The 25773-nt window shown below is 38.2% G+C and overlaps 2 protein-coding genes and 1 pseudogene across 3 annotated transcripts in view; 1 reads left to right on the top strand and 2 right to left on the bottom strand.

Annotated features, from left to right (window-relative positions):
* Positions 1-15102, bottom strand: part of LOC146460134 (uncharacterized) — a 32412-nt pseudogene extending 17310 nt beyond the window's left edge. Inside the window, exons 1-2 of the transcript XR_014857695.1 lie at positions 15078-15102; positions 5850-6447 (exon numbers count right to left, since the gene is read on the bottom strand). The product of XR_014857695.1 is annotated as an uncharacterized LOC146460134 (transcript). The remainder of the gene's footprint in view (positions 1-5849; positions 6448-15077) is intronic.
* The window catches only part of LOC146460115 (uncharacterized), a 457503-nt gene that overhangs the window by 266288 nt on the left and 165442 nt on the right, over positions 1-25773 (top strand). The window lies entirely within an intron of this gene.
* Positions 19064-25773, bottom strand: part of LOC146460135 (uncharacterized) — a 47013-nt gene continuing 40303 nt past the window's right edge. The window contains exon 6 of the mRNA XM_085088450.1: positions 19064-21261. Within this exon, the coding sequence (XP_084944576.1) occupies positions 20354-21261 (908 nt within the window). The 3' untranslated portion in view covers positions 19064-20353. The remainder of the gene's footprint in view (positions 21262-25773) is intronic.

Genomic DNA, 25773 nt, shown 5'->3' on the forward strand with positions numbered 1-25773 from the left:
TAATTACTCATTTCCCAGCAAGTCTGGATAATGGAGGTTTGACTGCACTCTGTTGGAGCATAAAAATATTATCCCCTGTAATTTCCTAATATTGATGAACAATGGCTGCCATAAGCACCCCACCATGCAGTCAGCGCAATCTAAATGCATTTAAACGCATTTATTCTAACAGTCCATCTTCAGTAACACCTAACAGCAAACCTAAGACGAAGACAAAGGAAAATGACCCAGAAGAAGATAAAATAGAGAAGATATCACTTAAAGATGTGTATGATCTTGTCAAGCAATTAAAATCAGATATAGATACAATTGTTGCGAAAGTAGAAGCTTTAGAGAAGCAAATCTCTACTGTTGAAGTCAAATTAACAGAAAAACTAAAACAGGAGACTGAAGATCGAAGAAGAGCTTAAGAGATTGAAGAAGAGCTGAACACCTCATTTCAGATGTTAGAAGAAGGCTATCTGCTGGCAGATATTTACCTCGCATTTTTCGTTGTCATTCACCAGCATAAACAATATTGTTTGAACTAAATTATTGCCTCAACATTGAACTACAGTGACTGTAATAATTTTGAATCAACAGAAAACAGTTTTCTTATCCCGATAAAAATAACTCTTCGAGAACTAAGTAAAAACACCGTAAAACAATTATAGTTCAGGAAGCAAATATCATTTGTCAAAATTAACAAGCCACGTGCGATATAAAACAGATAAATAAACAACATCTTGTTGCTTCACCAATTTTAACTCAAAACATTAACTATATTTTTGCACAACAGACAGGAAAAATTTATTCGATACCCATAGTAAATCACATCGTATTAATGATTAAATCATTACATTTGCATATTACAAAAGGCATCCCAAGTAATTCACAGGAAGTGTGTAACATGAATCATTATTCACACAATTTGGTTTACAGAACATTCCAGCGTGTGCGTTGAAATGGTTTTTTTTTTTTGTTAATTGAAATGTTGAAATGTTTTCGAATGCAGGCATGCTGCTTCCAATGTCATTTTTGGCTAAACTTTGAATGAAAAAAATCTAGTTCTGAAAAGATTTTCTAGCTTTGCCAGGTCCCCAGAGTAGGCAGTTTACCATAGTCTAACAAGTCAAAAATAAAAGAAAAATTATGCAAGTTCCGAAATCGGGGACATGTCAAAATTTGACAGTCAGACTATAAGACGATGGGACGCTAAATATTGTCGCGGGAAAAGATTGATAGTGCCTATTTATGTATTTTATTAGTGTGCTATTTTGTATTGATTTTCTGTTATTTGTTTATTTGCTATTTAATCAGGACTCTGTTTAAACTAGCTATGCTAAACCAGACTTCCTGTATAAATAAAAAAAAAAGAATTACACTGTACGATCCAAAAAAAAAATGCGAGAAAGCGAAAAGCGTTCTTTTCAGGCAAATTCTCGCAATTATCTTCCAACTTTACTGAGAAAAAATGGTTTACAGCAAAACTGATAGCTGTTTGATTCATTTGTGGGTTTTAAATATAATTGGCAATCATTTAATACAATTCCGCTTTGAATTTCTCAAAATGTTCAGGTCTTTGCAATGTTTTATTCTCAAACAGACAAAGAAAGCGCAAGAATCCTGCACCAATTCTTGATCTCGTGATAACGCTTGCTGACATTAGCGGTCAAATTTCTGCAACCGTGAACAAATTATTTCGGTCTCAAGAAGAATGCATACTGTGACAAATATCTGTGGTGTGAGCTTACTTGGATGATTAATTTTGTCGCCACTGACACAACTCTGAGAGCAAGACAAGATTGAAGGTTTCTGCGTGGGAAAAATATTTCGTGACACAAAAATAACAGTCACTATAAAAGAATGACTTGGAGAACCTTATCTCATTGGAAAACATGAAAACAGCAGAATCTTTTTAAAGGCCAAGAAAGATTAGATTTTCCATGTAATCTGAGACACCATATTCTTTCTGAAATATGTAAAAACCACGGAAATTTGATACTGTTTTGATTGTTTTGTTTCTACTGGTGCAGTGCAAAGCGTTTCTTTCCCCAGCGCCCTTGAATGTGAACTTGCATTTGGAATTTCCAGAGGGATATATTTTTTTGTGGACCTATTTTAGAAATTCCAGGGGGGGAGGGGGGTCATATGAAAAGTCCCTTCCATGGGTGGGGTATGGATATTTTCTGGAACTACACATTCAATAATCCTAGCAGTAGGAAGACTATTAAGAATATTCAAAAGTGGTAAGGGCAGGAAAGAAATATCTAAGCTTATGTTTAACCAGCTTGCAAATCAAGTAAATAAATACACATATAAATATCTTACCAACCAAGTTCGAGGTCCGTACTTTAAGTTACAGACTGAGTTTTTTTCCCGATAAATCAATGGGAAAAACAAGGATCTCTAACTTACAGCAAAGACTGACAAAAACGAGGTCAGTAAGATATTAATTTTATTATATCTCTGAGGTTAATCGGGTGCACGAGAAAGGAAACTTTCAAATTTAGCAACCATAGAGTGAAATACAGTCTACAAAATTGACCAATCACCCTGTGTGTAAATCACATCATCATATAATTACTTACAACAAATGACAACTTGCAAACTTTGATCAATATTTGCTCCAGTTCTTCCACGTTCTATTGGAAAAATCGATAAAAATGTTACCAGTCTGTTCTTCCAAAAAAATCAAATTTAACAGTGTTCGAGGAATGGTTCTTTGAAGATATTGCAACTGATTGTTGACAAAAACTCAACAAAACCCCTATGACAACGTCGCTTTCAGCTTTAATACTGGAAGTCAAACTTTGCCAAAATTATACGACAACAAAAACAGCTCGTAGAATGTTCCCTCAGTAAGGACTTGTTTCACTTCATGTAATTTTAAATAAATGTCCAAGGACACTTTGAGATATGGAAACAAGTATTTACCTGTTCCCAATGCCCTACTTTCAAAATGGCGGCCATAGGGCTAAACCCTCTATCGATCATCTGTCGGTTGAAATTGCACTTTGCTCGTTTCTATCGATCGATCCTAACACCTAAAGAATTAATTTACGTTTGATAAACACTGAAAATAGCTTGACTAATAACTTACCTTCAAATAGAGGACATTTTACTTCCTTGTCACTCGATCACAAGGTAGCATCGATCACAAACAAAAAGTGAAGCTACAGGCCCGGTTACTCAGCTCAACTGTGGGTGAACTGGACTTGCGATTTCAGTGAATTGGATCTGAGGAGTGAGTCAATGGTCGCCAGTACAGTTCTATGGCAGGGAAAGTAAATTTTACAGTGGATTGGCGGTTGAAGGGAATTTAAGAAAAAAATATTGTCTTACTTGCAATAGCTACTTACTACCCAGAACAGTAGCGCTGAGAAAAGTATAAAACTCTTGGCGCCCTGTGGACACTTCGCCGATTACCGACAGGAAGAAAATCTCCAGCAAAAAATGAATTACATGCGTTTGCCTCAAATAAATACCCACTATATATGGACTCTTGTTATTAAGGACGCTTACTCGCAGTCCGGAGGGTGTCCGAAATAAAGGGAGTCGACTGTATTTAGCTAAAATAACCATAAGATTTTTCTTAACTAATTTATCTGTTACTGTAGATAGTAATTGTTTCATTCAAACAATCTGTTGATTTTAATTCTTTACCGGTCATGGGAATCCTGGTGGTTTAACTAGTTGCTACTCTTCGTATCTTTTTCACAGGTGTTCTATAATGACAAAATTTCACTTTTAAAGTATTTTAATTTGTAGAATTCAGTACTGATCGAAACTGAAAATGGGCTTTTAACACCAACTGAACTTGTCACATAGTACAAAATCCAACATACTGGATGGCAAAAGCATGTACCAGATTCGAACACAGAGGAATTCTAACCTGTCAAGATTGACTTTCCTTTGTTTTCGATGTCCCATTTTTTTGCCATCCAATGTGGCGGATTTTTTACCAAGTGACTAGTTAGTCCAAAAGGCCCATTGTTGTTAATGTTATTCTGTGAAATAAATATTATGATAATAACAAATTGCAGCTAACAAATTTTATAACTTTAAAACTAGGTCATTGTCATGTAATACCAGAGTTTTGGTTACTTTTGTTGCAGGCAGAAGATCTATTATTTAAATAGTCTGTCAATAGACTCCTAAGTAGGCCTCGGTCTGGGGGTGAGAGAGAAACCCTCGGACGGGGAATAGACCAATGGGCCCGTTGCAGCTAATGGTCACATGGTACAAAATCCACCTTGTTTGAGAGCAAGTTGTGCACTGGGAAGTCCGATACAAAGCGGCTTCATCCAGTCACATTTGAATTTTTTTTGTTTAGGATGTCCCAAAGCGTATAGCTTGCCCTCCATCATGGTGGATTTTGTACTGTGTGATTTATAACAAGAAAGCCAGTTATAATAAAAACAAAATGTCGGAAAATCGTAAATATAGATAGTCATACGCAGCATAATAATGTATGTGTAATCAATGAGTAATCGAAGGGTAATCAATAGGTACTCGATGAGAAATCAGTAGCATCAACGAATAGTCAATGACATTGATGAGTAATCGATAAGCCAATTTTTTCAAGTTGTAATCCATTTCCATCCAAGCCATCATCAGCAAAAGATTACAAATACTAGCTTATGTATACTCGTGTGGGAATTGTTAATAAACCTGAACCAGTTTTTAACATTTCCATCAATACAAATATGTTTTTACGCTATTTAAAGGCATACTAAAAACTGGCGGCACTGCCCCTTTAAGACATACCACCTAACACCTGGTGAATGTGAACACCTCATTATTACGTGTAATTTTCATGTATTTGAGTTACTTTTAACTTCACGGTTGTTTTCCATGTTTAAGATTTCACGTGTCAAAAATGTGTAGGTATCGCTCGCTATAACACAAATCTAGGGTGTCATTGTATTCCACTCCCCTGGAAGCTATTGATATTGAAGCTGTTGTTGGTGATAAAACTGTTCAGTCAATTTACTGGGTTTTCATCAAGAATTGTAGTAGCAGGAGAATAGTATAAAGTAACAGGAGAAGTATTGTGGAATAGGCGAAGCTCTTTCAGGGAACGAACTTTGCTCGTTCCACTCTAGGGAGCTCTGGATTTTTAAACCTCTCCGAGATGCCATTTCCTGACACAAAATTTCATTTCTCTCAAGCTGCCGACCAAACAAACAATGGTTCTCCATTTTTGTTTTCTTATTTGTCAAACCTTGCTATTATGGATACCTTCAGAACTGTTAATAAATACATGTAGTGTTTGTATCAACAAGATGCCTGTATGGGTGGACTAATTTCAAAGAAATGAAGTGTATGGATCTTCAGACAATAACAACGAGGGTCCACATCTAGTGTCTCTAAAGCGAGGCGGAGTTCTAAGTAACATGTAACATTTTGTAGTAGCAAGCTTCATGCTATCCTCACTTATTTTATTACTATTCAAATGTGGCGAATCCTTAACCAGTAAAATTTTGTATTTTTCAACTTACACTCTGCCGAAAAAGAGAGGTGTTACAAACATTTTGGTAGAAACGTGACTTAAGCTAAAAACTTGTCATGTGATTATCACAGTGTTCAAGAAGAAGGACCTCGCTGCTAAGCTCCTCTTGACAAATCCAACAGATGTGTGTTTACCAATGGCCTGCCTGTGGGTTTTACAAAATAGGGGTTTGTGTCAGTGCATTATCCCAACTACAATTTGCAGCATCCTTGCGGGCATTTTTATGCCTCCTTAGACTTCTCAATTGACCTGAACACCTGCTGTACCGCTTGCATCTCCAGTATGGACTCTTCCATGCCTCCTTAGGGCTCCTGAATGCCTAAAACATTTGCTACACTGTTTGCATCCATAAGGCTTCTCTCCAGTATGGACTCTTTCATGTATCCTTAAATCTCCTGCTTGACTAAAACACTTGCCACACTGTTTACATTCATAAGGCTTCTCTCCAGTATGGACTCTTTTATGTTTCGTTAGATGCCCTGCTTCACTAAAACACTTGCCACACTGTATGCATTCATAAGGCTTCTCTCCAGTATGGACTCTTTGATGTCTCCTTAAGTTTCCTGCGAGACTAAACAATTTGCCACACTGTTTACATTCATAAGGTTTCTCTCCAGTATGGACTCTTTCATGTCTCTTTAACTGTTCTCCTTGACTAAAACACTTGTCACACTGTTTGCATTCATAAGGCTTCTCTCCAGTATGGACTTTTTTATGTGTCCTTAGGTGTGCTACTTGACTAAAACACTTGCCACACTGTTTGCATTCATAAGGTTTCTCTCCAGTATGGACTCTCTCATGTGCCCTTAAGTTTCCTGCTCGACTAAAACACTTACCACAATGTTTGCATTGATGTTTCCCTCCAATACAGACTATTTTAAGTGTCTCTTGGTTGTCTGCTTGTCTCTTATCCATGAATAACTTTGATACATACAGTTGATCCTTTTTAAGCTCTGGAATGAAATAATAGTGATGTTATAAAAAAAACTTTTGAAATGCAGTTAAATCCTGATAAGAGCATTTTTTTGTTATTTCAGTTTTATACAAAATAATCTCGTCTACAGCCATGAATAAAGGCCGATTTACACTACATAAAATTTCTGGCACAGCTCGGACAAAAATGGCATGAGCATCAAAAACTGTAGCCCTACACCGTAAAATCAAATTTTGGTATACAAGTTGGGGCTTAGTTTTCATAACAGCAAATTAGAAACCACATACAGTGTGTGCCAGTGTATCAGTGTACATGATGGTCAATGTGAACAACAGATGTTTTAAAATCAGTCAATTTTACCTTTGTTCTGTAACTTCACTAGAACATTTTTATATGCCTTTTCTTTCAACGTTTTTGCGTTATCTATACTTTCATGACTTGAAGAAGAAGCTGAAGGCACTCACTCTTCCAGCATATACCACGATATTTCTGAGGTGACTTTTGCTTTGCTGACTTTGCGGTAGCCATCTTGACTAAAGAATCTACACCAATTTCACCTGGACTCGGAGCACTTTTTCAGAAGGGCCGAGCATTCACCCGAGCCAAACCTTTTTTGTTTTGGTTTGGTGCCGTATTTATCTGAACCATGCCAAAAAATTTTCTGTAGTGTGAATAGGGCTTAAAGGCATCATGATAAACACTGATCCATATTATACTGCGAGGCTAGGAGAGGCGAGGTGAAATGTGAGATGTGTTGTGTTTTCCGTTTTCCAGCATGTTTGTAATTTACTGTAATTTTTTTCCATTATGTTCTTGTGCTCCTCTTGTCCCGCCTCGACTAGCTTTGTGGCTATTTGCGGGACAAGCCCGTTTATAAATAGTAGACTACCCAGTCCATCCATTGTTATGTCTAGGCCATCTAGAGATCCCTTCCATTTCTTTTAAATCTCAAAGTTGATGTGAGAAGCCTTACTCGTGTCATTGTGCTGTCATTGTTAGCCTCTCCAATGTCCAAGTCATTGCTTGAAGTAAGGTCACCTGAGTGAAGCAGAAGGGGTGCAGTTAGAGGCACCTCCCAAACCCTTTCCAAGTCATTACTGACTCAGACATAGAAGAGGCTAACAATGACCAACAGAATGACCCTGAACATGACATTCAGATTCGAAAGAAAGGCGTGGATCTTTAGACGGCCAAGACGTACCAATGGACGGACTGGATAGTCTGCTATTTGAATACTCTCTTGATATTTTTGTAGAAAGCATATTAGTTTCGTTAAGCATTATCTTTATCTTTATTTATTTAAACACGGAATCCCTTTCATAAAAATACTCTTTCAGAGAGCCATGTAAGCATGTTACAGTTATGAAAATAAGCCCCTCCTATCTATTAAACGCCCCCCTTCCCCTTGGACCCCTAAATTAAATAGATGCTGGGCATCTATCAGTTCATTTAAGATACTCTAGATCTCAGTAATTCTTTCGTTCTTTAGAACAGAAATGTCCCTTCAAAATGAAATGGTCTTTCTCTAGACCAGCAGGGTTTTATCACACATTTGTAAAAGGACCAGGCTTAAGATTTGATAGCTGCATTTAGTGAAAAAAATTAAGTTTTGGTTTCTCGGTGAATTTAAGAGTTTTCAGGTGGGAAGGGGATAAGAAGTTATAAAGGAAACATCTTTGGATGCACTTTTCATACTCCAAGTGTCATTGTCACAGAGTTATAAGGGGGGAGGGGAGTCTTGTGAGTACTGTAAGCATTGTGAATATTGTTAGTATTGTAACAGACAGGAACAAGTGTAGGTATTGTAAGTGGTGTTTAGTATTGTGTCATATATTGGCAAATAAAAATTATTAAATAAAGCAAAATGCTATTAATTGATCTAGGTCAGTCCACAAGGGAAAATCATTGCCCTTGGCCTTGAGTACAATAGACCTCAGTCATTCTTTTTTTAAGAGGACAAAATAATGTCCCTCCAAAATTAAATGGTCTTTCATTATCCAACCAGGGTTTTATCACATTTCTTAAAGGACCAGGCAGAAGATTTGATAGATGTATTAGTAAAAAGTCTGCATTCGGTAAATTTTAGTTTTGGTTTCCCTGTAAATTTAAGAGCTGTCAGGTGGGAGGGGGGATCAGAGGTCAAAGGAAACATCAGACCTTATTCTGTGGATGTACTATCCATACTCAAGTATCATTGTCACATAGTTATAAGATGGGAGGGGAGTCTTGTGAGTACCGTCAGCATTATAAAATTAATATTGTTAGTATTGTAACCGATGGGACCTAGTGAAGGTATTGTAAGTATTGTAAGCACTGTAAGTGGTGTAAAGTATTGTGTCATATAAGGCAAATGAAGATTACTAAATAAAGGGAATTGGGGACGTGCACCCCCTCACCTCCAGTCCTAAAAGACAAAATACAATCCTGGTCTAGTGAGGGTTAGATTAGCTAATCAATGTTTGTAAAGCACTATGAACCTACAGAATTAGGAGGTGCTTACATGTGAAAATTCACAGCGGTATAAGTTTCACACCGATATGACATTGTTATCTCATATCGTGTTTACATGAAGGGATGAGATTTCATTCCCCATTCACATGTTGGATTGGATGTTGAAGACTATGCATATGCTATCTGTTCCAGACTCCCGGGAGAGTGATTTCATACTGGGACGAACAGTCATACCACCTTTACATGACATCGCAATTTGAGTTTTCATACTGGAATACAAATCTCACTCCTCTTTAGTAACGTGAGTGAATTCGCACTGGCTTGACTCTCTCCGGTGTGAGATTTTGTGCTGGTATCATATAAACGAATACAGAGCCACAAGAGGGAACCGGAGTGAACTCGTACCGGAATGAAAGTCACACAGGTATCATGTAAGTACCCCCGCAAGCACTATACAAATTCATTATAATCATTATTGACTGGAAATCTTAACAAATTTATTTGTCCTTTCAAAGTGTTTTAGTGGGCATGGAAAGCCTGTGCAATGAAACATTACAATGGTCTAAAGCCCGTGCAGATAATTTCAGTATCTAAAGCCAGGATCATCCTATAGCACATTAAGAGAGGATATATTCTCATATGAAGTGACCAAATTATATACAAAACAATACAATAATGTTATGACATCGGAATAATATATTTTGTTTGCACATCCATTGGACAATGATTTTGGAAATTAAGAACAAGCTTTCAGGCAATCATTGTTTGTTTGCTTTTTCAGGTAATCATTGGAGAATGATTTCGGAAATTGAGAACGTTTTCAGGCAATCATTGTTTGAGACAGAAAATATCTGTTGGCTGAACACTCTGTTCCATGTTCTATGAAAGACTATGATTTTACAATGCTGACATAAGGCAGCACTTATTTATTGCTCAATGGTTTCATTCTACGTGCAAAGTTGAAATATTTGAGCTCCCTATATATATTTGTACAAAAACCCTCTAAAACCTCTGAACAGGCATAAATGACCAATTTCTTGAATTAAACCTGGCCACAAGTGAAAACCAGTGTGAGAAGAGCATAAGCATAAAGACTGACAGCAACTTGGCAGCACTACGCATGCATGTGTCGCCTTATCCTTGTACTTATTTTACAATAATTATTGGGAACTAATGTGAGATAAGAACAAGAAAATCAAAAGCACTACATGTGTTATGCTGGCTCACACTCAATTTTTCTAATGTGATACTTGAGGTTAGGTTTTTTTGTAATCATACAAGTATGAGTCAAGTATCATAATATTTTTATCACAAATATTAACAGAGCAATTACACCTCTTTTTAGCATCATATAGCCAAAAAACATACTTTTGAAAGCAACATTACAATATTCATCCAGCTTTATAAACAATTACTCTGTTGTGGAATAAATGCACTGTAATTTTTTAACCTTGTAAATAAATGAGTAGATGTATTATTCAGTAAGTGACACAGGGCTGGCATACTTGGAAAAAAAAGCTGAGTGCTCCTATCAAGAGTCCAAACCTAAGAGCTTCTGATTTCTAGTTCCGATGCTCTACCACTGGGCTACAGGAGACTCGTGGGAGCTAAGGCCATTAAACTAGGTTCATGGGACAAATATGGAATTTTTTAAGCATGGTGAATAAATGAGAATGATGTATTATTCAGTAAGTGACAAAAGGAATACTTGGAAAAAAATTCCATCGCATTTATTCCATTACGCATATACCACACATGGCATTCCAATCCTAGTAGTATACAGGATGTTTGTCCCATGTGCCTAGTTTAATGGCCTTAGCTTCTACCAGTCTCCTGTAGCTCAGTGGTAGAGCATCTGAACTAGTAATCGGAAGGTCTTAGGTTTGACTCCTGATAGGACCACTCTGATTTTTTTCCGAGTATACCTTGTTATTTACTGAATAATACATCATTCTCAATTTAACACTCGGAAAGATTTCCACACAGCCCCATACATTTATTATACATGCATCACTGTCATACTAACCCTCTTACACAAAAAACAAGCATGAATAGAGTTTGAGTCGCAAAATGTATACATAATAATTGATGTATGGGGCCGTGCGGAAATCTTGCCTAAAGTGAATATTGATAACTCGTTATTAATATAAGTCTAGACAACAACCTGTCAACAGGGTGCGGGACCTGGGGGCCTTTAATATCTCAACCTATCAGGCTAATCACTAGTTACGAAATGTGCATGTGGGTCACAAGCCAGTGACCTAACAGTCTAGGTATGCAGCATGATAATCACAAGATTAAGGTTAGCCAATCATATGGACACATGTTTCAAGATCTGTATATGATAAGGCTTAGTCAACCATATTCTCATTCAATGTTAGCTGTAGCATGAACAGCATCAGGCTACAGCAACTTACATTAAGCTATAGCAGTCTGCAGTTAGGCCTTAGTGATAAAAAATTTGCCCGCCCACCCACTCCAGGGCAGCCTTCTCAGTTTTTGTTGTTGTGTTATCGTTATAGGGACTACGTTATCTTATGATCTGTTAAAAAAAAAATGGAATTGTAACTGTGGGCTATTATTTGTACCAGTTTATTATTTATGATCCGATCAATCTTAAGTATATGTGTGACCTGGAAAGCGAAAACGAACACTAACGGTTTTCCGTTTAATGGGCAAAAAAACGGATTGCAAACGATGTTAAACGGATAGTAAACGGTTACAAGCGTTTAAACGGATTCCAGTTCCGTTTAAACGGATAAATAAAAGCGTTAAACGGTTGGCCAAAGTCCAAAAACGGAATGCCATAAATGTTAAACGGTTGCAGAATTTTTTAAACGGAAAGCTGAGAACGTTAAACGGTTGAAGAAAGTTGTTAAACAATCATAAACGGAGAGCTCAAAACGTTGAACGTTTTAATAATAATCAGCAAACGGTTTCAAAAGTTCTCAAGGAAACGAACGAAAGTAAACAAAATTAATAATTTTGATCGACTGTTGTCAAATACTGAAAATACATTTCACTATAATACGTTAATACCAGTTAACACTGGAATCTTTTAAATGGAAATCTTTAGTATCTCATTTAGTTCTGTCATTTCATGCTGGACAAGCTAGCAGCGAGTAGATAAAAAGTTATAAACAATCACACATGACTTGACGCCTTGAAAAATTATATCGAAAACATGCGACTTCGCGGACGAGAGGTCACGTCCGTCTTGCAGTCACCGACAATTACCAGCAAGCGCAAAACCTATTTTTCGCGTACCCTGGTTCCAGAGGCCCGTTATCCAAATAAATGGGAGAATATAATCCCAGTAAACGAAATCTCGGCAGTTTGAGGCAACTATTTTGATGAGCATGGTGTTTTCGTACTTCCACAGGCTCGTTTGCGGTTGAAATCTATTTCTGGCACAACGAAATGTACAACGGGCGTGCAGCCCCGTGTTCGATGAATTTATTTCCCACGGAAAATTATTTTACCGCGGCCACAAAATGTGTAATTTCTTCAATGTAATCTTTCACAAAAAAAATTTCTGGAAGAAAGGGAAAAGATTCTGCAGAGATATTTCCATCCAGTGAATATTGATGAACAACGCAGTTGAAATCTGGGCCGAAACTTTCCTGGTGTATGCAAATCTGCGTCAGTGACGCCAGTCTGTCAGATTGTCGGCATAAATTGGTAAATACGTTGTGTTTCCAGCGACCATATCGCTACTCGTTTGCTCTGACAACGAGCTTGGTTATTTGAACGATTGGTTGAGAGTTGTGAGCGTGTAATTTGCTTTAAACGAAAAAACTAACCGTTTAACAAACGTTTTTCTTAAACTTTAAATGGATACTAGTTTCTTTTAAACGGATAAGAAACGTTTTGTCCAAAACGTTAAACAGATATGCAACGTTTTGTCCAAAGCGTTAAACGGATGCTCTTTTTTTTTAACCAGTTAAGACAAGCATTAAAACGTTTTACCAAAATCGATAAACGCATGAGAGATTTTAGAAAACGGATAAGAAAAGCGTTTAAACGCTCGTGCGATCCGTTTAAACGGACGTTAAACGGATTTTTCCGATAAACGGTAAAGCGTTAGTGTCCGTTTCACTTTCCAGGTCACATATCACCTGATATTTCAGCTGTTGCTATGTCCTATAAATCAACCTCATTACAACGTGACAACAATTTATCAAGTGTGTACCCCAAATTTTGGGGTTATTAGATATTCAGATATTCAAGCTATTGTTTTCCCTTATTACTTATGTCAAAAAATTGCCAAGGATGCAGCATGTTACCAAAGATCATAAACCCTTTGAAGTGGGTGAGATAGTTTTCTTTTGTTGTAGGTTTCCTTCTATGTCTTATTTTGAACCTCTTTTGTTTCCTGTTATTGACTCAAAAAAAAAAAACTGTAAGCTTGCCTGTGGAAGTACCCAGAGGAAGCCAGAGAAATTAATCATCATCATCAAATCGACTCGCCATGCACTGCTTCAGGATCGACATTTTTTTAAAACAATCACTTGTAACGCTAGCCTCCCACGCAGATGTTCTTAGGGGTTTGTCATGCGTTCCTGCCTCACCAATGTCTGCTGAAACGAACCGCCACTTCCGTTCGTCGACTGCGGACCAATCAGGAGCCGTTTCCCAAGTTTGGGTAAACTCGTGTTTGATATTAAAAATATTTCCATAGACAGGATGGTGGACTTAAATGTGGTTCTTGGTTATGTGTGCCAAACGTTTGGTATTAGGGAGTTGAATGCGTATCAAAGAGAAGTCATAGTGCATTTTGCACAGAAGAAAACTGATGTGTTCGTAAACCTTCCAACTGGTTATGGAAAGTCACTTATTTATCAAGCTCTATCGTTGGTTTACGATTCAATTCTTGAAGCTGCTGGTCACTGATTGTTGTTGTGGTTTCACCGCTTGTAAATCTTATGAAAGACCAGGTAGACAAATTGGCAAATCTTGGAATTCTTGCTGGTTCTCTCAGTGAAATCACTGAAGAAAATGCAGGGTGTTGTGGAAGGAAAAATTTCAATCGCATAAACTATATGCACGTCCGGAAGCGAAAATATCTCCTTGGGTGATGATTTCCGTTGTTTCGCAGTATCGGTTTTACTTGTCACAATGAGTCAATGCTGATTGGTCTGTTCAGACAAAGGCAATTTGCCGAGGAACGGAAGTGGCTGTTCGCTTCAGCAGACGTTCGTGGGGCAGGAACGCGTGACGAACCCCTAAGAACGTCTGCGTGGGAGGCTATTGTAACGCAAACTAAGAAATAGACAATAAACAAGCCTAGTTCACTGAATGGAGTCTCCTCCAGTGACAGCAATCCATTACACATTCTCCCTTTTAAGTAAAAAAGTTAAACAATTGCTGTATACAAAAGGTATATTCTCATTACTTTGGAAGTATAGACACAAGCTTTAGCTGTAGGCTCAAGTCACAGAAGGCTGTGTTCAAAATCACAGATCAGGTTTTTAACTAAAATATAATTATACATTTTTAAGAAACTAAAATTTGACTTTTTCGAGAAAAACGTTTAATTCAGTGAATACCACTGTAGGATCTCTTTTTAAAAGCTTGCAAAAGACTCCACAGTGATTCTTTGGAGTTCCTTCACATACCAAGAACAAAATGATAAGCCCACAACTTCGCGGCTCAAGACCGCTTAATTTGGCTATTGTTTCAGTCTTTTGCATTCGCTTCAGGGTCTTCCTGCATAGGCTCTCATAAAAAAAACTGACCTTATTTGCCACTTTCTCGGCAGCTGCCGAAGTGAATGCACAAAGGAATAAAGAGAGCCTTCAGGCAACAAAATCTAACGGAGTCACCCATTTCTGAATGACACACTTCAATCAGCGTGAAGTTGTTACGTTTATCGGTGTTCGAGGAATGGTTCTTTCAAATAATTTGTGCAGTTTGACCAAAACTCATCGTAAGCCCTGTGGCAATGTCGCTTTCAGCTTATAGGAAGCGAATATTTCAGAAGTCAGACTTTGCCAAAATTATACGACAACAAAATCAGCTCGCGGAATCTTCCCGATGCCCTACTTTCAAGATGGCGAACTTGGCGGCTAAACTTTCTGTAAACTTTCTATCGATCATCCGTCGGTTGAAATTGCACTTAGCTCGTTTCTATTGATCGATCCTAACACCTAAAGAAATAACTTAGGTTTGAGAAACACTGAAAATAGCTTGTCTTACCTTCAAATAAAAGAAATTTTACTTCTTTGCCTCTCGATCACAAGCTAACATCGACCACAAACGATCACAAACAAGAAGTGAAGCTACAGACGCGGTTACTCAGCTCAAGTGTGTGGACTGGACTTGCGATTTCAGTGAATTGGATCTGAGGAGTGAGTCAGTGGTCGTCAGTTCTACAGCCGGGAAAGTAAATTTTATAGTGGATTGGCGGTTAAAGGGAATTTAAGAAAAAATGTTATCGCACTTGCAATAGCTACTTACTACCCAGGGGCCCGTTTCTCGAAAGTCAACAAATTTAGTATTGAAAGATAACAAAGATTGACTTATCCGCACCAAAGACACTTACCGAGTTTGATAAGTTGCCGAGACTTTTTCGACCGTGACATTAGCGCTGAGAAAAGTAAGAATTTTGAATGCACGAACTGAAACAAATTCAGTCAACTCTCGGCGCCTTGCGACACTTAGTCGCCGATTACGCATATCTCGATTTTACGGAGAGCAACTAAATCCCCGGCAAAAATAAATTCGGCCGGGCAGACGTTTGCATGAAATAAATTCTCACTATTATGAACTCTTACTATTAAGGACACGCGGTCCCGCGGTTGTCCGTAATAAGGGGAGTTTGGGTGAGGGGTTTTTCCCTATATGGGGTATACGGGGACGTGCCGCTGGATCAGTAGGATATGGTTTTTGGGCCCTCTGCCCTGAACAGGGTATATAATTTCAAGCCAGTCTGTCCTGGACCCATCCTATAGACAGAGCATGGTTGCAAGACTGTCGTCGAGTATTTGGCAGTCCGAATTCAGAGAAGTTTGTCTGTATTTTTTTTAGTGAACAATACTTTACGTCAATTAAGTTTTCACCTAAGGTTCACCGCTGTTTATGCGAAATTTTGGGATATTTTCGTCATCACTTCAAGGTAATGTATTATTTTATCTGCTTGTGATTGGTGTTCGCGTTTCAATGCGTGAAACATCACGTCCGGTAAGTGACAGTGGGCCTTTACATGTAGTCTATTGCCAATAAACACTTGCGTAAAACAAGAGCTAGACGTTGTTCTTTGTCCTAAATAGGGTCTTGAAATAGAGGGCGTCGTCCCACACAGGGTAGGTATTTTTTTGTCCTAAAACGGGGTCAGGCTTTAAAACCCCCAGTGGCACCCCTATACCCAAACACGGGTCAAGCACTCCCCCCGGTCTGTACTTAGTTAAAATAACGATATCATTTTCTTAAACTAGTTTATCTTTCTTTCTTTTTTAATATTTTTTTTGTTACTTGGCGCAGTCCTGTATATTCAGTTCTATGGACTTCTTTCTTACAAACTGAGGTCACATTTTTCCTGAAAATAAGTTCATTATTGAGTGTAATGCTGGAAGGTTCTGTTAAGTTTTTTATTGGAAACGAGAAATAGTAGTAGGTTTTTTCTATTAACATCCCTTGATATTTATTTGGATTTGCCATTCCGTTGAATTAGTACCATAAGTTGGCCGTGTTCACCTCGTTCACAATACGTTCTTCCAAAAACGTTGGGTTTGTATCAGATACATAGAGTTCACCATATATTTATTCCATTCCACGGTTTACATTTGTAAATAACAAATCGTTTATAAAAAAACATTAAAAAACATCGTTCCTACGACACCACCTTGCGGTACTCCTCGCTCCATCACCTGCCATTCAGAGAACATGTTGCCCAACTTCACACGTTGCATTCACTCTGGAAGAAGCGCACAACTATTGCTCATTGTTCACACTATACCCCTGTACAGACTTAGGCCCGGTTCATACGTCGAACTTTACATGAGCCGAACCTAATACCTATTAAGGTCGACCCTAATAATTAAGTTCGGCAGTTGATTCAAACGTCGAACCTTACTGAAGTCGAACTTAATTAAAGCTAAAGTGAGAAAATAGATTTTCGTGGTCAGCGGCTGTTGGTTTTACTCAACAAGATTCAAAATGGCGGGAAAGATGAAAGAGCTTGTTTGATAAAATAATGAAGACAGGCCAAACACGGCTCCTATTGGTCGAGATAGGAAGAATATGACCTTCAAAGCTAATTTGCTCTTACGAGTACGTCTTTCAAAAATCTCCCTTTTCTGTACGAAAGTAGGGAAGGGTCTTTGTATATCTCTCTTAGCAGAGGCTGATTTTCTATCAAGTGCCATTTACTCATCTGAATGGTTTTATGTTAGGCACAGAAGGGCGATATTCCGTAACAAACGGCAAAATGTTTTTGCGCGTTTTTTGTTTGTTTTTTAGTGCCGACATTCTTTCGCGGAAATTGACTTTTCAGAGAGTTTTATCTATAAGGTTATCGATTCGATATTTCATTTGTTATTGAAAACGTTAAAACCGTTTGAAAACTCCGTTCATCCAACATTTGCCCAACATCCGTTTAACTTTCGTTGAACGGAGACAATAATAGCGACCCACATCACTTGAAGGCATTGCACCCCCAAATTGCGACTCCGTTCAGTAAGAATCGCCCCAATCCGAAAGAAGTTTTCTTTTCTCTTTTTCAAAACTGAACAGAAATTGTCAAAGGGGATAGGGACAACTCAACATGATAGGGGTGGAGAGGGTGGAAAATGATCTCAAGTGAAAATTGTACAAAAGGTGTTAGCTCGCGCCATTCCAGATCTCCCTCTCAAGTTGGTTTTCACTTTTTACAATTCCATCCATGCATTCGTGCACGTTTGTTACCCGTGAAGAGAAAACACGCATCGTTCCGTTGGAGATGTTAATAAACACCATATTTAATTACTTAGCGGACAACAATGACAGCAACGGCAAACACAGAAAGCGAAAACTCTTTTAACAATGTGAACCATTACAGTACCAGTGGGTATGCGAAATTACTCGAATGTATAGCAGTCAGGTGCCAAAATGACCCTCCCACTTTTCCCTCTATCGACTGATGAGTAAATGAAAATATGAATGAAGGAACGAACGAAAAAAATAAAGGAAGGAGGGGTGGGTTATTTGCAAATAATGAAATGAAGCGTCATGATCGGACTCTTACTACATGGCACCTCATGTTTTTCCAAAAACGAAAACAAAGTCGCTTTTCAACAAAAAGGGAGAGGAAGGCTCGGTAAAATGGTATGGAGCACCTTTGTTTGTTCTTTTCCTTTATTCAGTTGTTCATTTCTTTTATCTTCCATCGTTTATATTTTCCCTTTTCTGTCGTGCTCAATCCCCTCGTTTTTATCCACGGCCAGATGTGAAGCCCTAGCTTGACTGCAAACAGGCTCCCTAACAGTAAAATGTGATGTTTTCGCTCACGGACTTGTCGCCATTCTCTTCCCCACCGCAGGTAAACAACAGCTTACGAAACGACAGTTTGCGAGCAACCATGAGAACGCTACTGAGTCAGAAATTTCTTCAGTAACGTGCGACTACGTTCGGCAAGAATTCGAAGCAGCACACGGATGGCAAGTGGTTCAAAGAAAAAGCGTTTTTTCTGATCCCGTAAAGTAAATATAGGTCCGGTGGTGTCGTGATGAACTTTCAAAACTTCTTTAATTACTTGGGTATTATGAATACTAGAGAACCAAACCAGATTCCTTGATTAGTGTCGCTAATTTATCCTAAGCATTGAATGAAGCGATCGATGAGTTCGCAACTGACAACTCAAAATGCGCAACCAGACTGTCGGAACCTACTGGCTGAACATGAAGCCTTGCCAGATACCTGGATACAGTTTAGTTAGATAAAAACTTCCCGGAGGATGGAAAATGCCAATAAATAAATAAATAAATAAATAAATAAATAGATAAATAAATAAATAAATAAATAAATAAAATGATGCACCGAGCAATATAGGAGGAGGAAATCTTCCAGATTATAATTAATGTTAACCGTGAGCAAAAATTTGTTGGCTCGCGCCATTCCAGATCTCCCTCTTCACTTGGGTTTTACTCGTTACAATTGAATCCATGTATTCGTGTACTTTTGTTACCCAGGAAAGAAATACGCCTCGCTCTACTGATAATCACCATATTTAATAATAATTACTTTGTCAATAACAATAACAACAACAACAACTGAAAAACCCTTTACCAATATGAACAATAACAGTAACAAAAAGGATGAATAACAATAACAAAAAGGGATGTGAGAGTTGGGTGTCTTTTCTCTAAACGATTTCCACGTTATAATAAATACAAACTGAACAATTAACCATTATTAAACATTTAAAGACCCTATGCAAAATAGCTGACATTTTAACATTCTTTTGTTTGCATTCAAATTAGCCTCACTAACCTCGTTATTGAGTTCAAAAATAAAAAGAATATTTCACCGTGAACGAGGTTAGCGAGGCTAATTTCAATGAAGTCAAAATGTCACCCATTTTTGTATACGGACTATTCGATGGTTTAGTTTTGTTTACAACGGTGACATTAAACAACAACAACGGTGCTATTGTGCAGCAAACTCGAACGAAATATACTTTAAAACTCTTTTCACATCATTAAACGAAAAATATTCAGGCAAGTGAGAAGGCTTGGTTATTTTCCTCCAGGAATAATCACTCAGTGGATAATTCTTGATCCATGTTTTATAATCTCCCATCGCCCTCCCAAATTCTAAAAGACAGAAACTGAAACTGTTCACAGCATAAACTATATACAGAGTTCGACAATTCCACGCAAGACTTCATCACCTTAATTCCACGAAAAGCAGTCCTCCAATTTCTTATACGTTTATCAACTTTACACATATCCCCAAAACACCCGGTAAATGTGGACACCTTATTATTACGGGTAATTTTCATGCATTTGAGTAACTTATAAGTTCATGAAAGTTTTCAGTTTTTTAGTTTTCACGTGTCTAAAAATGCGGGCTAAGGATATCTGTAGGTATCACTCGCGATAGCACAAATACAGGGTGTCATTGTATTCCACTCCTCTTTTAGCCGTTGACATTGTAGTTGTTGTTCGTGATAAACTGTACAGTGAAACCCTGTTATGATGGATACCTTCAGAACAGTTAAATAGTGTTTGTATAAACAAGATGCCTGTATGAGTGGGTTAATTTCAGAAAAATGTTTGGATCTTCAGCTCATAATAACAAGTGTCCATATCAAGCGGGTGTCTCTAAAGCGAGGTTAAACTAAAAATTTGTAACTGGAAGCTTCATGATTTCCTCACTTATTTTATCACTATTCAAATGAAGCGAATCCTTAACCAGTAAATTTTGCATTTTTCAACTCACACCCAGCCACGAAAAAGACAGGTCTGACATAAACGTTCGTAGAGCAGTAATTTAAGCTAAACACTTGTCATGTGATTTTCATAGTGTTCAAGAAGAAGTGCCTCGCTGCTAACCTCATCTTGACAAATCCAACAGATGTGTGTTTGACAATGGTCTGACTGAGGCTTTTGAAAAGTAGGGGTTTGTGTCAGTTCGTTATCTCTACTACAAATTCCAGCATCCTTGCGGGCATTTTTACACCGCCTTAGATTTCTCAATTGGCCAGAACTCCTGCTGTACCACTTACATCTGGAAGCTTTCTCTCTAGTATGGACTCTTTCATGTTTCCTTAAGTCTCCTGTTTGGCTAAAACACTTGCCACACTGTTTGCATTCATAAGGCTTCTCTCCAGTATGGAATCTTTCATGTGTCCTTAAGTTTCCTGCTTCGCTAAAACACTTGCCACACTGTTTGCATTCATAAGGCTTCTCTCCAGTATGGACTCTTTCATGTGCCCTTAAGGATCCTGCTTGACTAAGACACTTGCCACACTGTTTGCATTTAAAAGGCTTCTCTCCAGTATGGACTCTTTCATGCATTCTTAGGTTCCCTGCTAGACTAAAACACTTGCCACACTGTTTGCATTTATAAGGCTTCTCTCCAGTATGGACTCTTTCATGTGCCCTTAAGGATCCTGCTTGACTAAGACACTTGCCACACTGTTTGCATTTAAAAGGCTTCTCTCCAGTATGGACTCTTTCATGCATTCTTAGGTTCCCTGCTAGACTAAAACACTTGCCACACTGTTTCCATTTATAAGGCTTCTCTCCAGTATGGACTCTTTCATGTGTCCTTAGGTACCCTGCTTGACTAAAACACTTGCCACACTGTTTGCATTCATAAGGCTTCTCTCCAGTATGGACTCTTTCATGTGTCCTTAGGTACCTTGCTTGACTAAAACACTTCCCACACTGTTTGCATTCATGTTTCCCTCCAATATGAACGCTTTTAAGTGTCCCTTGATTGTCTGCTTGTCTCTTATCCATAAATAACCTTTCCACATACAGTTCACCTTTCTTAAGCTCTGAAACGAAAGAATAAAAATAATAAAAAGTTTTGGAAATATAGTCAAAGCCTGATAAGGACACTGTTTGGGACCAAACATCACTTCATTTTTATACAAAATAAATTGGGCTATAGCTATGAATTAAGTGACCATGATAAACACTGATCCATATTGTACTGAGAGGCTGGTAAGATTTGCTGTGATACTGGAAAGTAGTTTGAAGAGAAGATGCTCAGACATGTAATAATAATGTTAGAAAGAAAATAATCTCCCACACTCATTACCATTCCATTAATTAGAAATACTTTCAGGTTCTGCAATCTCATCCTATTAAATAGTCCTCGTAAACAAGATAAATTTCTCCAGTTTAACCTTTGCTTGGTTCGAATTTGAAACCATATATATTTGAAGTCAAGTCTACGTTACAAATACTGTGAATGATCTTATAGACACCCAAGGCATCTATTTAATTTTAGGGGTCCAAGGGGAAGGAGGGGGGTTAATAGATAGGAGGCCTTTATTCCCATAACTGTAACAAGCTCAATAAAACTAATATGCTTTAATAGGCAAAAGTATCAAGATAGTTTAAAAATAGCAGACTATCCAATCAAGTCCACCCATTGGTACGCCTCGGCCATGTATAGATCCATATCATTCCTTCAAATCTCAATGTCGATGTCAGAATCCTTGTTCAGGGTTGTTGCCTTGTCATCGGTAGCATCATTAATGAACGAGTCAGTAATGACTTGGAAAGGGTTTGGGTGGTTTGGCTCATTTAGCATGGAGAGTTGTGCCTCTAACTGTCCTGCTCCCTGCTTCACGCAGTTGACCTTTCTTAAAGCAAAGAATTTCTGAATCTTTAGAGCCATCAACTATGATATTCAACGCACAGGACTTGAACGATTTATCAATCACATCTGTAGAGAGCCGTGACCAGGCTGTCAACACCCATTCCATAATCAAGTAAGAAACTGAACAACATAATCAAGTAAGAAACTGAACAAAAGCTGATTTTGTTCTATTTCGCTATTTCCTAGTATTTTGGAGTCTCTTACAAACTTAACAGTGGGGGGTGGGGGAGTTTGGTAGACAAGAGATGTTTATTTAAGAGGTGGTGTCTGTTAGATCATTTACGGTATTTCAAACTCTTACAAAAGTTTTATGTTTTATACCTAAATAAGGCATGATACTTACAAGTCCAACATGAATTCACCCATGGCTAATCACTAACGAGAGGCAGCGCTTTGATAAAAGGAAAATTCAAAAAGGGGAATGGCTTGTTTCTTTTTGCTATATTTTCAACTTATGTTGCAAGCTGGCAAATTCTATGAAATCTGCAACAGCTTTACCCTTTGTTTTATTGTTCCTCTATCAATTTGCTTAATACTCTAAAAGGTAAGAAGGTAAAAAAAATGTTTTTCACCAGCCTGGGTCTGTCCAAATGGGAAATCAATGACCTCAGCCTTGAGTACCCAAGACCTCAGCCCAGGGGGGTGCCAGCAGCGAGGCCTGGATCCGAGTTGACATGATCGCCCCAGTTAAGAAATTTGGCCGAGCAAGACTAAGTACGGACTTTTTTGATAAACAAACATGGCAGCGATTTTATGTGACAGCGCATCTGTGCGGATTCGCAAACAATTTGGCTATTCGACGTCCAAACATCACAGGAAGGTTTCGGTCACTTTTTTACCTGAAGTTTGGTCATCAAGAGGGATCGCGGATGCAAATTCTGCAGCGAACAACGAAAATACTGCAACCAACGACTAGCTGACCCTGGAGAGGATCAGTACAGTCAACTCTCTCAAAGCGACCACTTCTCGTAAGCAACCACCTCCCATAAGCGACCACTTCGTAAACAACCGTTTTATTTCTCAGTTAAATACTGTTTCAAGAGCTGTCTCGTAAGCGACCACCACTCAAATTTCTAAGGGACCGCGACCACTTTTTAGGCCAGAAATTTGACATATTCTTTTGTTTTCTGTTTCCAGTAAGCGACCACCCAACATATTCACGTATGATCTGAGTAAATAATTACTCAGAAGTAACAAAAGTTCAATTTTTAATGACGCTACCCCAGACAACTGACAGTTTATAGACAGAGAAGATTACTATAATTAGATCTGTAGGTAAATGGGAATTGTTTCAATGACCTGTGCTAAAATGTTACACAAAGTTTCGTCAGGAGAATGAATAGATGTGAAAAAATCAAATAAATTAGTTTCTATTTGCCTAATTTTAGCCGCTAGGGTAATATTTTTTGGTAATTAATTGATCAGTCCAGCATTAAGGCTTATTTTGTTGATCTCTCCCGTAAGCGACCACCTCCTGTAAGCGACCACTTTGTCGTGCACCAAGGGTTGTCGCTTACGAGAGAGTTGACTGTATTTGGATCTGACACAGTTCACAGGGCTAGACCTACTCCTGCAGAAATTGACACTCGCGAGAGGTAGTAAGACTTCCTCCATTCCACTTTAACTTTACCTTCCCAATTTTTTTCATTTATGTACACTGTAGAATTTCCTCCCTTTACAGCAACTACATACTGGGAGTCAACAAACTGTGGAGGTTCTGGTGATCTAATTTTCTGTTTTGCTTAAGTTAAAATGTTACTATCATACTCTCAACAACAGGTTTTTCTTTTTCAATCTCTTCTAAATGGTGAAAAGTTGAGAGGTGATGTTAGTTTGCTCTTCAACTTTGCCAAGTGAGCCACAAATATTGACTTTTGAATTCAGTATGTATGTTTGGTAATGAATGTCATCATTTTAAAGAAAGAGGTAAAGTTATCTTTCATTATTTTAGATTTTGTCTATCATACCTCTGGGGTGAGAACTGAAACATAAAAGAGGCAGGGCGCAGCAATACTCCAGCCAGTCATTACACTAGCTGTGCAAGTGTGTGAAAATCTGCAGTAATTGCATAATTTACAATATGCTAATTACACTTGACTATGTTACACAATATGTACCAATTAAACAAATATTGCAATATGTTACAGTTCTGATGTATATTGTCATGTACTGATGACATAATTATACTGCAGAGTAATGTGGTCAGCTGGGTTAATACTCGAGTTGTAGAAACACTTTAGTAATCAAGGGGTGATAATTTAGATTGTCTTCTTCGAAAATTATGGCTGTTGCATACATAGAAAAACCATGGTTGATTTGCCATCCCGGGATCTATTTGGTACTGTATCTCCCTTGCAGTTGGGCTTTAGGGTGTATTCTCAGTAGCCCCATTTTGACATCCATCAATGGGGGAAAACCACCCTACCTATACAGGTGGTCATGGACATCTGTAAGGGTGACAGGTAAGACAATAATATTTACAGGTACCTTCCAAGGTTTCTGGACATGCATGTGGTTTTAAATCTGCAGGATCTCAGTGTATCAGTACATTGTTCACCCGGTGCTACTGAACTCAACTTCCCAATTTTTTGCACAAGAGAATAAGGACCTGAATGTCTTTTCACGTAAGTTAATCTCCCTGTACAGACGAGAGACAGACACCCTTGTATCCGCTCATACAAACCTGGTAGCTCTATTCACAATAATGTTAAGCAATCTTCTTCTGAGATCTTTATAAGCTATCCTTTCCAGTTGCAAAATTTTCTTATCTAAAAATTTCTTAAGGACTCAAGCCGTTTTCCTTGTGTAAACCATTTGTGCATGAAAATTAAACTTACACCAATAACTGTCATCACGCAACATTTAAACAGAGGGAGAATTCTATAAAATAAACATGCTGTTTCATTCGCGACTACGCTTTCAACAGATAATACCCATAAAATGTGGGACAAATACTATTAATAACAAGACGCTTTTCAGAGCATTTACGTGGGATGCGTTAATTATGTTTAGCACTAGTGGCCTCATTTATTGTACGCCTCACCGATTTTTTAACCTACCCTCCCTTCGCGATTGAACTAACTGAATAGTTTTAGTCAGAAAGATTGCGTGATATTGCGTTGCGCTACTTGAAATTTTGCGCCAAAAAAAAGTTCCCGCCAGAAAATGTCGTCAGCTAAAAGGAGCACTCTTTTTATCTGATATTTTTGTAGCCTGCGTAGCTGGCGGTTTTGGTGGGCGGGAAAGCCAGGCTAAAACGAGTGGTGGAGCTGCGGGTGAAATGGGGAGAGAACAGCGACAGTCGCGGCGAAGCCGGGTCAACGAGCGGCTTTGCCGCGAGGAACCGCCTGCCCCGATTCCAGTCATTTTCGTTTGCCGCCCCCAAAATTTACATATTTTACAACCTGTCGATATCCAATTAACCCAACCAATCAGATGGCAGATGGTAAAATGAAACCTTCTCGGCTGGCTATCAAAACATATCCTGGAAATTCGATGTGTTTTTTTCGATGGCGGCAAAGGCCGACACTCCGAAAAAGCCTGTCAAGGGAGAAAAGCTTTCCAGTTCTACAACAAGTGT

This window comes from Pavona decussata, unplaced genomic scaffold (genome assembly GCF_977016875.1).
Source record: "Pavona decussata unplaced genomic scaffold, jaPavDecu1.1 SCAFFOLD_214, whole genome shotgun sequence".
Classification (NCBI taxonomy): Eukaryota; Metazoa; Cnidaria; class Anthozoa; order Scleractinia; family Agariciidae; genus Pavona; species Pavona decussata.